General features: G+C 39.5%; 1 protein-coding gene across 1 annotated transcript in view; it reads left to right on the forward strand.

The window, feature by feature from the left end:
• ush2a (Usher syndrome 2A (autosomal recessive, mild)) overlaps nucleotides 1-17,981 on the forward strand; it is a 223,593-nt gene that overhangs the window by 170,439 nt on the left and 35,173 nt on the right. The window contains exons 67-70 of the mRNA XM_040127015.1: nucleotides 422-620; nucleotides 9,362-9,469; nucleotides 11,223-11,406; nucleotides 16,494-16,651. Coding sequence (XP_039982949.1) covers nucleotides 422-620; nucleotides 9,362-9,469; nucleotides 11,223-11,406; nucleotides 16,494-16,651 — 649 coding nt within the window. The remainder of the gene's footprint in view (nucleotides 1-421; nucleotides 621-9,361; nucleotides 9,470-11,222; nucleotides 11,407-16,493; nucleotides 16,652-17,981) is intronic.

Below are 17,981 nucleotides of genomic sequence, written 5' to 3' on the forward strand. Positions count from 1 at the left end.
TATGGTATGGTTTTTCCATACTATGTATAGTGGATGTTTTGATTTAATTTCTTCCCAGTTTTGACCATGTTTAGCTGTAGTGTGTAACATAAAACTTTGTTGCTGCTCACATTTATCCATCATTGTTTTATTTTTTGGGAAATAAATTACACCAGCACCAGCAAATGTATTCTTCTGTTGTCAACAAGGTCTTTATTACCTTAGAAAGAGAAGCCCTGAATTTGGATGTAGCTTGTTATTAGGTTATGATCATGTTAATTACATTCATAAATAATGAAAACAGATATCCATCTGTTATAGGCATCTGTAAAGTATCAGAAATGTGTTGTATTTCGTATTTTGTCCGTGTTTGCTTCTGTTTGTATCTGTGTGTGTGTTTATGTGCCTCTATGTGTGTTTCCATGCCCACGCGTGTATATAGGTTGTGGCAGTCACAGTCCAGGGTGTCCCAGAGGGTGTGCAGCCACCAGTGGTAACAGCTTTAAATCCCTTTTCCCTCCACGTGAGCTGGTCTGAACCTACAAGTCACAATGGAATCATACAACGGTACCACCTGAATCAGACGGATGTTGGAACCATAGTTACGCACACCGATGGACCCAGAAATTACACCGTGACTGGTAAGATACATGTTGTATCCTTATGTTACTATCTGTGCACTTTTCCCTCCCTGTTTCTCCAATTCTCAACTCCCTCTCTTGTTTCTTTGTTCTTCCTCTCTACTTTGTATAATTTTCTTTTCCCTTCCCTTGCCTTTCTCCTTGTCCTTTCTTCCTTTCCACGATCACCCTTCTTGTCCTTTCCTCCTCTCCCCAGTTGTACAGTTTTTCTTTCTTTCCTGTCTCCTCCCCTCCTAATTTTCTATTTCACTCCCCCTTTGCTGTGTTTTGCTTCTCTTCTCCCATCTAATCTTGTTCCTTCAAGTCACACTTATTTTTCCTTCCTCTTACCTCCTCACCTTTACTTCTCCTTACCTATCTTCTTCTCCTCTCCTACACATCTCTGCTCCTCCTCTCCCTCTCTTCTTACATGGCCAGTCCTCTTCTTCCCCTTTCTCTCTTTTCCTTTGTCATGTATTTATTTATGTATTCTGGTATCTGAAAGCAATCTAATGACTGAATGAACTCCAAAGTCCCGCCATACTTTGTCTGGCCCAACCCCTTATAAGGACACAAACACACTCACATGCAAACACACAGAAGAAACACAAACACAACGAGCACAAAAGCACACTTAACCACAGTAGAAAAGTGTACACAAGATCATACAGACTTAAGAAAACACAAACATGAGTACACAAAATGCACAACAAAAGCAGTTTGAGACACAGTGCTCTAATAAAACACAAAGTAAAGCAGGCACACAGACAGAAGTGTTGTCTTGTCTTAATATGCTGTAGATCTGCACACAAACATGGTAGTGTCAGGACTCTGTGATTTGTGAGTAGTTTTATCTACCCTAAGGAGGAGCAGTGTTGCTGGCCCTCTGCCATCAGTCAGAGCATACACACACACACACACACACACACACACACACACACACACACACACACACACACACACACACACACACACACACACATACACACACACACTCATGCAGACACAAACATCTGCATGAAGCACTGTCAAACAAATGTTAGTTGTGCATATAACAACAGACAAATACCAATAGAATATTATCACACTAGACATACTGTACTTGCTGTCTTCTGGGACAGTTCACTTTAACTCTTCCAAAGCTGATTTGACATCCCCTCCACCCTGAAATTTCTACATGTAATCAAGTGATGACATCTTTTGAAGCTGAAACTCATTGGTTTTTCCCCTTCAAAGCTCCTCTCTGCTCTGTCTTGGATTCAGACCAGGCATCGGCTTTGCCAGTAGCCAATAGACTATTCCCATGGTGCCTGTGGTTGGATCATATGGTCAGGAGTTGTGTGCACATGAGCATGTGTGTTTGTATGTGTAGGCATGAGGCAAAGCAAACAATGCCAAATAGAGATGGTAATGTGCTGTAATACCGTACCAGCCCCATGTGCCAGTGTAAGCAACCAGCATGCGTGTGTGAAATTTCCCTGTACCCCAGTGAGACACTGGAGAACCCTACGTATTCAGCCAAAACCACTACTCAGGCAGTCTCCCTTTCTTTCTTTGTCTCTCTCTATCTCTCTCATTTCTTCCATTCGCAGCTCTCTTTGTCACAACGCATGCTTGTATTAGGGATATGTTAGTGTTTTAATGTATCGCAGTGTATTGCTTTGACAAGAGACATACTGAAAAACAGTGTTTCACTATAACAAAGTATCAGAAATCAGCTGGTTATAGCAAATGCAGGTTAATCAAAAAAGGCCTTGAGTGGTCCCAATACCAGTTCTGCAGATCAGCTCAGAACAACCCTACTATATATAAATATTCATATATGTTGACGGAAAAATAGACTTTGAGTTCATTCTCACTTTCTTTGTGCTCTTTCCCCTAATTTTATTTAGAATATATCAGGATACTTTATAAGCAAAAAATAGATGAATATTTTTCATTTCTATTTTATATTAACTTAATGTGTTTTTAGGCTATATTTTCTGATATTTTTTATTTGTCTTACGTTGTGTCTGTCTTTTACTCTTTTACACACTCATTCCCATACAGGCGCATACGCACAGATAGTGCATATATGGACTTAAGTGTTCCTCTCCATAATGTATGTATGTGATGTTAGTGTAATGAGTAACTGCCATTAAATCATAGCTGATGAAATTGTTTCCCGCAAAATGAAATACAAAAACTGTACAGCAAAAACTGAAAGAGAGCTAGAAGTAGACAGAGGAAGAGAGGTTGGGAGTAATTTCAACAGCAAAATTAAATAAGGAGTTCCCAAAAAAATTAGACAAACTGAAGGAGTAAAAGATGCACAGACTGACACTTTAAAAAGAGTGGAAATAGGAGTGGGACAGATGAAAAGATGGATGGATGTAACTAAGTGTTTTCAGTGAAATATGAACAGAAATAATTGCTGTGCTACTCCCTCATCCTTAATGTTTAATACGCCATTATTCATCTTCTCTGCATCTCTCTGAGGGCTCTCAACACTTTCAGAGACAGACACTCAAAGAGCTCACACGCTCACTCAAACCACAGAAACTGGATTAATGTGCTTTTTTTAGCCACGAAAATGTCAATTTTAGATTAAATCATTCTTGCAGTGCTGTAACTTATTTGATCTGATAAATAGCGTTTCTGAAGGGCCAAAGATGTCTCCTCCTGATGGAGAATTTTCTGTCAAAACCACTTGAGTCTGCGAGGTATTAATTTAATCAAGACAAGTTCATATAAATTCATTCATGCTTATTACTAATGATAAACATAATACAAGTATTATTTTTAATTATGAAACAAATAGTAAAAAGTTATTTTTAACTGAGAGGACCTTTTGCTTTATAATAAAGATATAAAAATACAGAATTTGTAATGATCAACAGGTGAACCCAAACACCGGACACAGCCTCAAAACTTGAATGAACAAGAGAAGGTTAAATCTAAGGGAATGAAGGTGGATGGGGAATGAGGTTTCCATTAGGCAAATACAGAGGGCAGAGCGAAGCTGGTGACTGGCAGGGCAGAGCTGAGTGAGGAATTAAAGCTAGGCGATGGGCAGGGCTGGATGACTGACCGGCAGGCCAGTGAACGAACATGTGAACCGGCAGGCAAGGTGGAAGGTTGAAGGAAGCTTGGACCGATGAAGCTGAGCTGGGTTGGATGGTGGGCGATGTTGCGAGCGAGGCAGGCAGAGAGACAAGCAGGCAAACATGCAGCGAGCACAGAGAGACAAGGGTTAGCGCAGAGAAAACAGAAGGCACAAATTCAGAATGCACAATTTTAAGCAGCCTCGAACATCAGATACCTAACTGGCTGAAACAATGGTCTGGCAAAGAGTGAATGAAGAACCGGTGTAGATATACTGCTGGGCTCATGAGTAGATGGATTGCAGGTGTGCTGGCAGATTGGCAATCAGGGAGCTGGAAGAGAGTGAGGAGTGCCACTCCCACAACACCGACACACACACACACACACACACACACACACACACACAAAGACAGATAGGAGGACAGGAGACACGAGGGAAAGGGAAAACACCAGAAATGCAAGGAATAAACTGGAGTCACGGCTGAGACTGTGACAGAATTGTATTCACTGTTCCCCTTTTAGGCATTAGAAATAAGCAGCCCTGTAATTCAGACATTTTAGACATTTGTAGTTTTCTTTAGTCCAGAAAAATGAAACAAGTTGTACATGCTGCAAAAAACACATCAGTAACAGTACCCACCGCTGCATGGCATTTTTGTCACCTGGGGGAGTGGACCTTCAATAAGCGCTGGATCATTTCTCTATAGACCTTAAAACAATGTAAACATTAAAAATAGTGTTGGTGCTTCTAGCTGGTTTGCACTGTTGAAAATTAACTGGAATTAACTGAAAATTAAGTAAGCAGTGGCCTCCATGATGCCAGAATCTAAAAATATAAAAACTAATTTTTGGCTTCTGCCATTTCCTGTTTATCAGTGATTTGCCTTAGGAAAAGAAAGAAATAGATTCATATTAATAGCAATTTTAGCAGTTCTGAAAAGAGACACTTCATGGAAAGAATTAAGCACTACTGTATAAAGCCACCCCATGTGAATCGATATTAAGTATTGCTATCATTAGCTCACAATGAATTATTGCCTGCAATTATATAGATTATGACATTAATCATGTGTTTAATTGGTCTTTTGTAGGCTCATTATTAATTCAGAACAGCAGGGAATAGAGTATGTTCTTTTATTTATTAATGCGTTTTCCCCCACAGTCCATAATCTAAGTGGCCCATGATATAGGTACAGACATGTAGGCCTGGGAAAAGGAGGAAAGGAGATAGAAAACAACCTTTCTTATCATGTATCATTCCTCAAATGGCCTTCTGTCAAAAGTGTCAGCATTACAGAAAGAGTTTTTCATTCGGCTAGTTAACAATCACACCTTGTATTCTGCTCCTAACCTCTAAAACTTTAGTTGAGCAGGCTTGCAGTAAAACAATGGAGCTCAATGGGACAGGTAGCGATAAAGAAGGATGTTCTCTGTAATATGTTGGATCCACGTTACGCAGTTGAGGCGATCCTGCCAGGATCTCTCCTGTTTCAGCCCCAAGTCTGTCCTCCCTCTGTTGTCAACATAAAGGAAAGGGACAGAGATGTATAGTCAGAGAACTGAGGAAGACTACAGAGATGAAAAAGGGTTATTTTTTTCTCAGGGTCAATATTGAAACAAATTGGTCTAGACATAATCAAGCAAAATCAATACACATTTAAATATTTACATTAAGCTAAATTGGTTTAAAATGAAATTCTACTATTGGTTAAAAGCAGAAATTGAGAATCGGAGTGACACATTCATGAATTACCGGTTTTCTTTTCAGTTGGAAAATTTAGCTTTTTCAAGATTTTGCTGTTTCTCTTCAATGAAAAAAAATATTAATGCAATAGTAAACAATGTAAGAGCTATCGGTGTCAGAAGAAGAATCAAACCTCTGATTCACAATTGAAAATATGTACAGTATATTTAAAAAATGTTGAGATTCTTTCAAGGGGACACATTCCTGCCTCTCTCTCAACTGTCTGGCCTTGTCCTCCACACTGAGGTGTGTGTGTGTGTGTGTGTGTGTGTGTGTGTGTGTGTGTGTGTGTGTGTGTGTGTGTGTGTGTGTGTGTGTGTGTGTGTGTGTGTGTGTGTTTGTACTTCTATCTTTGTGAGGACCAGTTATAGACCTTGCAGAGTGGGCTAAGGAATGCATTATGTCAACGAATATCCTCACAAAGATAGATGTACGTGTGTGTGTGTGTGTGTGTGTGTGTGTGTGTGTGTGTGTGTGTGTGTGTGTGTGTGTGTGTGTGTGTGTGTGTGTGAACCTGATCTCATTGTTCCATCCCAGACGGTCTCTGCATTAGGGAGCCACAGACAGGAAGTCAAACTCTTAATTATTTAGGAGAGGTGTTATCAAAGCTCTCTTCTACCCCCCCCCCTTCCTCTCTGTTTTTTTTTCTTTCATTTTCTTGCTTGTTCTTGATGCATCATCTGTTCTTTTGGTTTATCATGCAAATAAAGCATTTTTTTCTCACTATCTTTTCTTTCTTTTTCCTCAGCATTTCTCTCTCCTGTCTTGCGCTTCATTGTACCACGTCGCTTTTTCTTTTCTTTTTTTTTTTCCATCTCTTTCCATCTCAACCTCTTTCATGTCTTTCTTAGCTGTCCTCACATTTCTCTCTCCTCTTATTCTCATGCATGGCTCTCCTACTTTATCTCCATCTTTTTTTTTGACTTCACCATCTCTCTCTCACACACACACACACACACACACACACACACACACACACACACACACACACACACCCTCTGTCTGTCTATGTGGTATATCAGGTAACTGGCGTGGTATCGTAGCCTGTGCCGATCATCCTATCATACTCTCTAATGCAAAGAGGATTCAGAAACTTGTCAATAAAATGCCTTTTTAAATCAGTTATTTATTTTGCAAGACAGCAACACACACACACTTTAGAGAACTCCACAACAACAGTCTCACATTCGAGTCTCTTGTTTTTTTTTTCTCACATGCGCACTTTTTACTTGAATGTAAGCATCAACTCTTTACTCTGTCTTACTGCCAAAGTCTCTCTCGCTCTCTGTTTCTCTCTCTGTCTTACACAAACACAGACCGGTCTCCGCTGTGTCCAGCTCTTACGATGACAGTTACAGCCTTGTCTCACTCTGTGTTAGTGAGCCGCTGGCTGCTCACATGAAAACACCCTCCACCTGTTTTTCACTTCCCGTTGATCACTGTTAAAATGATTGAGGCTTCCTCTATCTTTCAATAATCAAGCATGTAAGCACACATGTGTGTGCATTGGTACATGCACATACAGGTATGCATTCACACACTCTCTATTTTTCTGTTGCACACACACACACACACACACACACACACACACACACACACACACACACACACACACACACACACACCATTTTCGACTTGGTGTTATTTCTCCAGCAGAACAACACTGCCCTCTTCAGGCTGACTCTGTGTGCTCATTTCATTGAAGGTGGAACTGATAAATCAACTTTTACAAGCATGTTCTCTGATCAGTCCACTGTGCTTCCTGACCTGAATTTAGGCTGTAATTAGTATGCATAGGCAGCATTTAAAAGCATTTTGGTTATTTTGTTTATATACACATTTTCATTAGCACTGAGGCCATTGCTACATGTCTTCATTGCCCCATAAAGTTGTCTACTTGTGGTCTGTGTTAGAAATATTACAACACAGTTGTCTGCCCAGCTTTCGGCCCCATTCTGAGTCCCATAGGGACACTCTGTCTGTCTGTATGTATGAAAATGTAGTGAAGGGTTTCTCCTTTATTTAGTGTTGCAACAAATGACATCACTTGCAGCTTAGATATCATTTACTCTGCTACAGTGCACACACGCATATACACATGCTTAGTTGCACAGTTAAATAGTGTAACAGAGCCTTACGCTTCGACCCTAGTACTTTCGTATGGCTGGCAGGTTTTCTTTATTTAACCCAAACACAGGGCAATATTGCGTGTGTGTTTTTGCACACACAAACACACACGCACACACACACATTGATCAGAGGCTGGGTTAAGCGTGGAAGGCTGCGAGGCATGTTAAGCAGGGCTAAGCAGTAGAAAGAGACGTGAGGAAACCGTGGTGAAGCACTCCGCTGTGCATTAGACTACGTGTGTGTGTGTGTGTGTGTGTGTGTGTGTGTGTGTGTGTGTGTGTGTGTGTGTGTGTGTTTGTGTGTATGTGCGTGCATGTAGGTGTAGATGTTCACCGCCGTATGTAGTCAACACAGGGTGGATACCGACATGCACGTAGCAGCTGAGGCACGCAGTAGGGTGTCCCTTTCTGTCTCTCAGTCTCCAAATATACACAGTTGGAAACAGCAATAGATAATTTAGATAATTAGCTCAAGTATATCATAAAGATGTTTATTTTACAAGTGGTAAAATTTTGGTCTTTTTGTCACTAAATTACAGGTGTGATACTTTTATGTAATTCATTGGTAATATCATTGACTTTTAATCTCGCATGTGGTATTTTAGAGTCCCTCACTCTTTATTTGCCCTTCAATACTAAACATATGGAAGTCAAGCCATTAAATAGAAGAAATTTCACTCTTATTTAAAAAAAATCCATTATTTTGAGTCTTACCTAGATGCTTTTGAATATTAAAATATATTTATGCAATCCATCAGAAATCATTAATAGTGTAAAATATTTATTGCTTCACAGAAAATAGTTCAGATTTAAGGCAGAAATATAGAATTCAACACACTGTATTATGCAGTGCCAAAGCCCGTTTTTGTAGTCATCCTTTTGAAATAGTCGTTTTAGTGCTTTCATTTTCCTTTGAATTTGATTTGTAAGCTGTTGTAGCCCGTCAGCCAAGCGAATGACCATAAAACATCTAGTCAACTCCCATGACAGCATTAAGGATTTGCATCCATCAATTCATCCTCATCCATTCACTTTACCAGGCAATATATATAAAGGAAAAAGGTTTCAATAACCAGAAAGTGGTTCTAAATTTGTTTAGAATGTGTTGGATTTTTAGCAGCTTCCAGTATTTAAATCTTAATATAATAGGTTCAAAATCACACCAAAAACTGATTTTCTGTGGTTGCAGTTAAAGGACCACTCAGTCTCTATGTATGTGATTTCTTTTAGACTGCGTAGCAGGTGCCCATAAATAAATCATGTCTGGATGCTGTAGCCTAAACGCATACCAAGGTATCATAATTATCATAGATCAAAAGCTGATGACATTACAGCGTTGGACCGGTCCTATCCCATGTCAGTTCCGCGGTTGCCCATCTTTACGTTGTTTCATTATTGAGTTATGGCATGCATAATTTAACACCGACAGATATGGATCCATCCGTTGAGAGAGTGTGGAAAGAACAGAGGGAGTGCGAGTGAAACAGAAAGAGAGAGAAAACGGTCAGGGAGAGAGCTATTGATACAGGCTGGGAAGGCTTTCCTCTTTCTCTCTCATTTACTTTTTCCATTGTTTTTTTTTTGTTTGTCTTCTCTTCCTCTATATTTCCTCATACTATATATCCCTCTGTCCATTTCATTTTTTGAAAATTGTACTGTTTTGTACGTGTAATTGTGTTGAGAATAAAAAAGAATCTGGACATAGGAAATATTTGTGCAATTTTCCATCCTGCACGTGCTTGTAAATGCAAGATTGCTCCTTTGTGATCATTTAGAATATATTCATACATGTCTGTATGCTACAGGTTTGAAGCCATACACAGACTACAGTTTTGTTCTGGTGGCCTGTACAGCTGTTGGATGTGGAGCCAGCTTACCTTCTACAGGACGCACCCTGCAAGCCTTCCCTGCTGGTACACACACACACACACACACACACACACACTTAACAATACTCAGGAGAACATGGAGAACATATACATTTTACGAAATCTCTGTTTGATTTCATACGGTGGCATTCATTTACAAATGAAGTGGTCAGTCCAATTCCACAGTTCTACCGCAGATATCAGATCTAGAAAAATGTAAGACAGGAAACTGCCATACATTTTTTTCCCATGATTGTATAGCTAATGTCAAACATGATGTGAACACATAAAGATCATAAATTTACAGAATATTTGTGCACATGTTTTTGTGCTTTTTGTTGGCATAGACTACTGGAAAAATATCTAACATTGTTCTAAATATTTAATTGACTATTATAATAGCCAAAATTAATTACAGGGGGGACCCAAAACAATATCCCAACTTTAAGATATTATCATTTTAATAAATATTTTTACATTCAACAATATGTCTATGTCTATGTATAATGTCTTTTTACAATTTACCTTTGTCTGTGTCTTCTTTACTGAATTATTCTTTCAGATATTTTTTTCTCCTTTTCCTGTCTGCCCATCTCACTTCTCTTTTCTCTTCCCACTGCTCTCGTTTTTGTCCTCCTTTGGTCTCCCTATCCCATATACAGTTCACCTTCTCACTCTCTCTCTTCTTCCTCACTGTTGACTACAGGGGAATGAGGCCTTGTTTTGTTGCCTGACTAAAATGGCTTTATGGATTTTTATTTATTAAAGAACTTAATTTAGAATAATTTTCCCACCTCATCCACTTCTCATTTGTTTATCTTCTCTTGCTTCTCTTTCTCTCCACGACTTCACCATTCTCTTGTCTCTCTTCTGTCTTGATCTTTTCCTTCCACATCTATTTTCTTTTTTTCCCATCTTTTCCCATCTTCTCCACTCCGCTTCTTTCTTTTTCTCCTCTGGAAACCTATTGCACATTTATATCTCCTCTTGGGTGTCAGTATTTAAATATCTCATTCTTTCCCTCTCTGCACCTATCTTTTGGATCTTTTGTCTTTCATTCTGTTTATTTTTATATGGGCCTCCTATTTTTCTTCTTTAAGCTCCTCCTCTCCGCTACTCCTCACCCTTATCCTTGTGTCTCAATGTCAGCCACAATGCTACCACATCATGTAGTGTCATCTTAAATATATCTGTCTGTGTGATTGGAATTAACTTATCTGCTTCATGTTAGTGTTTGTGTATTGGTAAACAATTAAATTTTGATTAAAAGTAAGGTAATTAAACTCCCCTCCTGCACACAGACAAATAGTTTAGTCTTAGATCATTTGTGTCCAAATAAATGAAATTCTTCCATAATGAATTTCATTTTACCAATGACATCCTCTCCCGAGCTGTTTTCCTGTCTTGATTTCATTATAAGCTCAATCACTGTAAGAATTTAGTGTTACCTCAATAATTGAATGATCTTCATTTTCATACAAATAATTGTCACTATTCTCAGTCACCAGGCACCAGACAATACTCAGTTAATAAAATAAAGACTTAAATGTGCTGTTAGCATTTTGTTTGAAACAAACAGAAGACTAGCTGTATAGTTAGAATGAGCAGCAATAGCCACGTCTATAAGAGATTCACTGAGGGATCAAAATAAGAATTTACCAGTAAAATAATATATGATTAATAATAATAATAATAATAATTAATAATATCAGTGATTTAATATAATATGTTATTAATTATAGGTGCCAATTAATGAATGTGGAAAATGCTCAAGTCTTCCTTTTCTTTGCTTCTCCAGGTGTATGGTCAAGGCCCAGACACCTGATCATAAACACATCTGCGGTGGAGCTGTACTGGGATCAACCGTCCCAGCCTAATGGACACATCTCCCAGTACAGACTGAACAGAGACGGTCACACAATTTTTACCGGAGACCACCGTGACCAGAATTATACCGACACTGGACTCCTGCCAAACCGCAGGTAGAGAGCATGCACTCGCACGCTTCTACACAAACATGTATTCAGAAATGTACGAGTCTGTGCATATATGTAGAAGTCACACATTCATAAACACACTTCACTTGTAGCTTCATAATTAATCATCCCTTTAATTCCTAGTTTTTCCCCATTTGTGTATACATATTTTTGTGTTTGTGTGTGTATGTATTGGGGTCACCCTGTTTTAAAAGCTCTCCTATCGTTCCATCCATGTCACTCTCGCAGGACTGCACTCTGTATATGTCTGTTTGTGTCATTTAATGAGCAAATATTTGACATACCAATGACAGAAGCAAACATTACCACACACTCGCGCGCACATTAAAATCACAAATCAGATCTGCCTTTTGCTTACAGACAACAGTGGAGCGTAGATTTTATCTATCTGTTTATTTTCATTTAACCTTTACTAATCCGTGTCTTTTTTCCAAGATGGATTTTCTGTTTTAATTATGGGAGTGTAAAATTATACCATCTCTCCTCCCCTTTCTCCTGTCTCCTTCTCTCTCTCCTCGGCCTTCTCTCTCCCGAGACAATTTCTCTTTAGCCCAAATAGAATTCTTGGGATAACACCCTGCAGTACCCCAATCTCCTCTATGTGTGTAAAAGAGGAAGAGAAAGAAAGGAAGGAAGCAGATAGGACTGTATGTGTGACGTTTAATTTTCCCTAATTCCAGATTGTCTGCCAGAAGGCATTTCCATCCCAACCCTTCACTTCTCATCAGTTGTCTCACTTCCTTTTCACTTCTCTTTCCTCTCTGCCTCCCTCCCGTCCTTTCTCTCTTACCTCATTCCCTTCCTCCTTTCCTTCTTTTCCCAATTTAGCCCTCCGCCAAGAATTACACAGGGAGCACCGGCCCCATTATCCAGGCAGATTTGTGTGTGTTGTTGCCTGTGTGTGTGTGTGTATGTACCCACGCATGCCTTTGTGTGTGTGCATGTGTCTGTGCCTGAGACTGCTCAAAGTGGCCATTGATTATTTATGACAATGTTGATTAGCTGTCACTTTGCTTCAGCAGCCCAGGAAGTGTCTAAGATGACGAGAGAATTAACCTATTCCCTCTGGCTGGCCCCACAGGACACACATATACACGCATACACGCACACGCACACACACATACACACAGCCACGGCCACAGCCAAACAGATGCAAATGCCCCACTCACCAATTACCTACCTCATGCACAACACACACAAACACACACACATACACACACACACGACAACACACCATTTTACTTTTGTTATCCCAAGGCGGTGTTTACATTTAAGTAAATATCTTCTAGTGATGAAGTGTTGAAATTCATTCTCCCACTGAAACCTTATGCCATGATAAAATTCTCACTCTCCATCCGACTCACTCGCTGCTTTGCTCTCTTCCTCTCAGGATTTCTCTCACTGTCTCTCCCTTTTTGTTTCTCCTTGTGTTAGCTGCTGTCTCTCAGTGAGGTGTATTTATTTATGTTTTCCTCTGCGTGTCTCCCTATGTGTGTGTCTATGAGTGTAACATATGAGTAGTTTTAATACCTTTTCCTGAGTGCGTTCTAACCCACTGCAAAGGTGCTAATGGCCTCCTGTTTAAAACGCTCTGCGCAGGAACAATAACCCAACACCACCGCCTATTAATGTATGTGTGCCTGAGTTTATAGCAAATTAAAGGCTTTTAATGTTAAATGGTGTTCCACTTACACAGCTAATGTAGGCTTTAGCACCAGCCAGCCACACGCTCTTAAAAGGGAAATCTATCTTATGATGTCATGGGTGGGAGAGGTAGGGAGAGGGTCAAGAGAGGCAACAAGACAGATGAAAGAGTCAGAGTAAGGTGTATGACGGAGAAGGAGAAAGAACGGACCCAAAGTGTAGTCACTTTATTACCGTACACACACAGACATATGGACACATGTACTTTCAAATGCTGAAATTTAAATTGTGGTGGTGTTTGCAGGAGGCAATGATTTTTTTTGTTTCTTTCCAGAGGTTGTTTTAGAGAAGTTTCTCCTGTTTGTCTGTTAATCAGCTTATAATTCAAAGTAGTTTTTAGGCATTGCATATGGCACATCAGTTACCCCGACTACAAGAGGATGTCTGGTTGTTACAGTATACAACAAAAGTGAGTTCACCCCTGGTCCATATCACAAAAAGATTAAGAAATTACAAATCCTGTCCATTTAACTACAGTTTTATTTGTTTTTATCCAAAGCCCAAGAAGAATGAAGCCAATTAATTTGAAAGACAAAAATGTTTGACTAATTAAGAAATAATTAATAAAAAAAGTCCACATTTAGAACCAACTGCAACAAAAGTCAGTACACCCTTCATTAGTCAGTTTCTATTTTTTTTTTTTTTTTTTTTTTTTTTTTTTTTTTGTGGTGGTCCTGGCCAGGTCCACACCAAACATACTGATCCAAACAAATTTGTTTTGGTTTCATCTGACCAAAGAATGTGCTGTCAATATTCTTGAGGCCTCTTTTCATATTCTTTAGGAAAGTTTATTCTTACAGTTTTGTGAGTAATGGTTTTCACTTTTCATGCAATGTCCTTTACACTAACTGATCAGTCACTTGAACACCAATTTTCAACAGATAATCCTTGTGCCAAATCAGAAGAACTTACATGTCTGTTTTTCAATGCAAGATTGCACAAATAGCTTATTGTGCATGGCATCATTGTTCGAGAACGGCCACTGCACCTCCTGTTATTGGTAGTATGGCTCTTCCTATACCTCCTAACCACTGCTGCAACTGTGTTTCGGTTTATGTTCAGAAGCCTACTGTTGCTCTTGTACCCTCTCCCATCTTTATGAAGTCTCACAATGTGGTTTCTTACTTGTTCAGGTAATTCCTTACCATGTGCCATGATGTTGCATTAGACACAACCCAGGCCATAACTGAGAAAGCTGTGGTGTTCATTGGTATTTTATAACCTTGTTCATCCAGTTAGCATTATTAGGAATCACAGGTGTACTCACTTTTGTTGCATTGAGGTTGTACTTTGGGGCCCATATTTTCAGTGTAGTCTATCTAACCTGTTTGTTTTTAATTACACATAAGATCAAATACCCTACAAATAAAATTAAAAGTAATACAATTACTGTAGGATGGTACACTTTTGAATCATTTAACATTTTACTGTTAATGTACAGGGTTGAACTCTGTTTTAATTGTATACTGTATATAATCTTTAGCAAAATTGCCATGACAAGTAAGAATGAGGGGAAAAAATGTATATGATGAAATTAATTTTGTGTTCATTTGAAAGTTCAGACTTCTCTCTACAAATGACACTAACAAAATATTTCACCCCTGTGCTCAAACAGACCTGGGGACTCTAGGTTTTTTGCAGTTTATTTCAAGTTTTTGGCCTCATATTCCGCTACTGCGTTTGCACAGCTGGGCAATTGAGCTTACCCTAAGTTAGTTCTGGCTCTACTTTTCCTCCACCTTAATATGCACGCCATTGCTGAGAATACGCTCACCGAGCACTTTTTTAGGAGCACAGTACTAATACTGGGTAGGGCCTCCCTTTTGCTCTCAAAACAGCTTAAATTCTTTAGGAGCACAGTACTAATACTGGGTAGGGCCTCCCTTTTGCTCTCAAAACAGCTTAAATTCTTTAGGAGCACAGTAATAATATTGGGTAGGGCCTCCCTTTTGCTCTCAAAACAGCTTAAATTCTCCGTGGCATTGATTGCATAAGATTTTGGAAACGTTTCTTTGAGATTCTGGTCCATGTTGACATGACTGAATCGCATAATTTCTGCAGATTTGTCAGATGCACATTCATGCTATCAATCTCCTGTTCTACCACATCCCAAAGGACTGTACTTTATGTACTGGATTCAGATCTGATGAGGGGGGAGGCCACTGTAGTGCACTGACTCCAGATTCATCAGACCAGGCTACATTTTTCCAATCCTTATCTGTCCAGTTTTGCTGAGCCTGTACCCACTGCAGCCTCAAACTTCTGTTCTTAGCTGACTGGAGTAGAAACTGACATGCTCTTCTGCTGTTGTAGCCCATCCGCCTCAAGGTGCGACATGTTGTGCATTCTGACATGCTTTTCTGCCCACCACTCCAACCAGTCTGGCCATTTTCCTCTGATTGCTCTCATCAACATAAGGTTTCCGTCTGCAGAACTGCCGTTCACTGGATGTTTTTTTGGGTTTCAAACCATTCTGACTAAACTCTGGAGACTGTTGTGTGTGAAAATCCCAGGAGAGAGGTAGTTTCAGAAATACTCAAACCAGCCCGTCTGGCACCAACAATCATACCACAGTCAAAGTCAATGAGATCACATTTTTTCCCCTTCTGATGTTTGATGTCAACATTAAATGACCTGTATCTGCAGGATTTACACTGTTGCCACATGACTGGCTGAATGGATAACTGCATGAATAAGCAGGTGTACAGGTGTTCCTAATAAAGTGCTCAGTAAGTGTATGCAAGTGCACAAACCATGAAGAATACCTTGCAGGATGTACCTGGTAGCAGTGACCTGATTTGCTAGTTATGAAGGACAACATTTTTGCATTTAAACCAGTCTTGGTGGCTTGCATTTCATCCATTACCTATAAACTGTAGTAAGATTAACAAGTAGCAGACTCTTGCTTTGTTCTGTTGTAGTGATAGTTTCGGTTTGAAAGCCCTTCTAACATTCAGACCTTATGCTGTGCTACTAAATTGTGCTAGGTGGAGTAATTGATGACTATATTTTAGTTCATGTGGTATGGGAAGACGACACCTGTGACATGTAATTCAAATAGAGTAAATACACTTTCAGGGTTGGGTCATAACTGACAGGAAAGAGCTAAGATGTGTTAGGATGTATTTGGTATATGCATATTAATAAAGCTCCCTTTGATTATTTGACTGTCTGAGCCATGGTCCTGACCAGATCTTGTGTTTGCTTCACTGAATACATTGGTACTGTTTTGGGGGAAACTTTCCAATTAACACTGCCTTTCTGTATAATCTTTTCCTTCTCCCTTGATTTCTCATTTCTCTGTGCCCCTCCTTTTGAATTTCATTGCTTCTTTTTCCACACCTCTCTTTGCCATGCCATCTCTCTAGGTATGTGTATGAGCTGGAGGCCAGGACAGGGGGTGGGACTGGTGTGAGTGACAAATATGTTATACAAACTCCAGTCTCATGCCCCACTGGGATCCCACCTCCCTACAATGTGACAGTGTCAGGCCCCGACTCCATCTCTCTTGCCTGGAACCCTCCTGGTGAGTAGCAATCAAAATGGATGGATGGATGGACCTTAAATCATTTTCAGCCCAGTGCATTTGGTTTGATTACAGATTACACATTTTTTTTAACCTTTGATGATAAAACCAACTTGTTTATGTTTGTTAATGATAATATGTGTAAACTAATGTGTATTCTGTGGAACCCAACAGTGTGTCACATTTGTATTTCAACTTGCTCTTTGGAAATAATTTCAGAAGCCTGTGTGCAGCTGTGTCACATTTACATTTTACAATTCTGACATTTAAACTCAGAAACTAGGTTGAAATCATTAAAAATTATTTCCTTTTAGTATCTTTAAATTATCCTGGAGACCCCTGTTTCTATGTTGAGGTGCATCGAGGATATAATTAAAAGAAAACTTTGAAATGGGAATTTAAATGGGTGGAAAACAGAAAAGCAGTGGCTCCTTCCACTTCCACCCTTTGCATGTGTCATTAACCAATCAAACCCCTGATCTACTCTGTTAATGACTGCACAAACTCAAGGTGTTACTGTGGCTTTGTGGGTAATTGTGTGGTCAGAGAGAATGTTCACTAGTACAATGGATCATAGAGAGACAGATGGACTTAATTAAGTGTTTATAAAGATTTTGTTATAAAGACAGCATTTGACTTAACCTTCTAACTTATAAATCCCCAACTGCACTGCACCAAGAGCTATATAAAACAATAGACCCACAGAATGAGTAGTTTTCATTCTCATTTTCTTGTGATTATATTTCTTCAGATTGCATTACTTAGAAACTGGGAACCAAGTTAATGTGATACATACAGTTTCAAAATTCAACATGAAGGGATATTCCAATTATTTCAGTTTTTGACTCAGTACTAAAACAATGGATTTAGCTCTACAAGACAGAAAAAAATTATATTCACAATGTTAAATTGACCAGAGAGAAGTTTTTTCCTCCATGTATCTAACTTCTTCCTCAGGTATGAAGAGACAGAGAGAGGGAACAAACTAAAACAAAAAGCCCTCAGTAGTTTTCCATTCACCTTCTGGCCTCTCAGGACCTGGACACACACATACACAGGCATACATGAGCATACACTTGGGGATGAGTTTCATGCTTATGGGGCAGTGATTGTCTGCCCTAACCCATCTATCATTGACTATTACTCTCTCATTAGGCTGATTTCCTATCTCAGAAACCGCTTATAGGACCAAGTAGCAAAGACACTTCACTGAGTGTGTGTGTGTGTGTGTGTGTGTGTGTGTGTGTGTGTGTGTGTGTGTGTGTGTGTGTGTGTGCGCTTGTGTGCGCGTGTGTGTGCGTGCGTGTGTGTGTGTGTGTGTGTGTGTGTG

This window comes from Xiphias gladius, chromosome 1 (assembly GCF_016859285.1).
Source record: "Xiphias gladius isolate SHS-SW01 ecotype Sanya breed wild chromosome 1, ASM1685928v1, whole genome shotgun sequence".
Lineage (NCBI taxonomy): Eukaryota > Metazoa > Chordata > Actinopteri > Istiophoriformes > Xiphiidae > Xiphias > Xiphias gladius.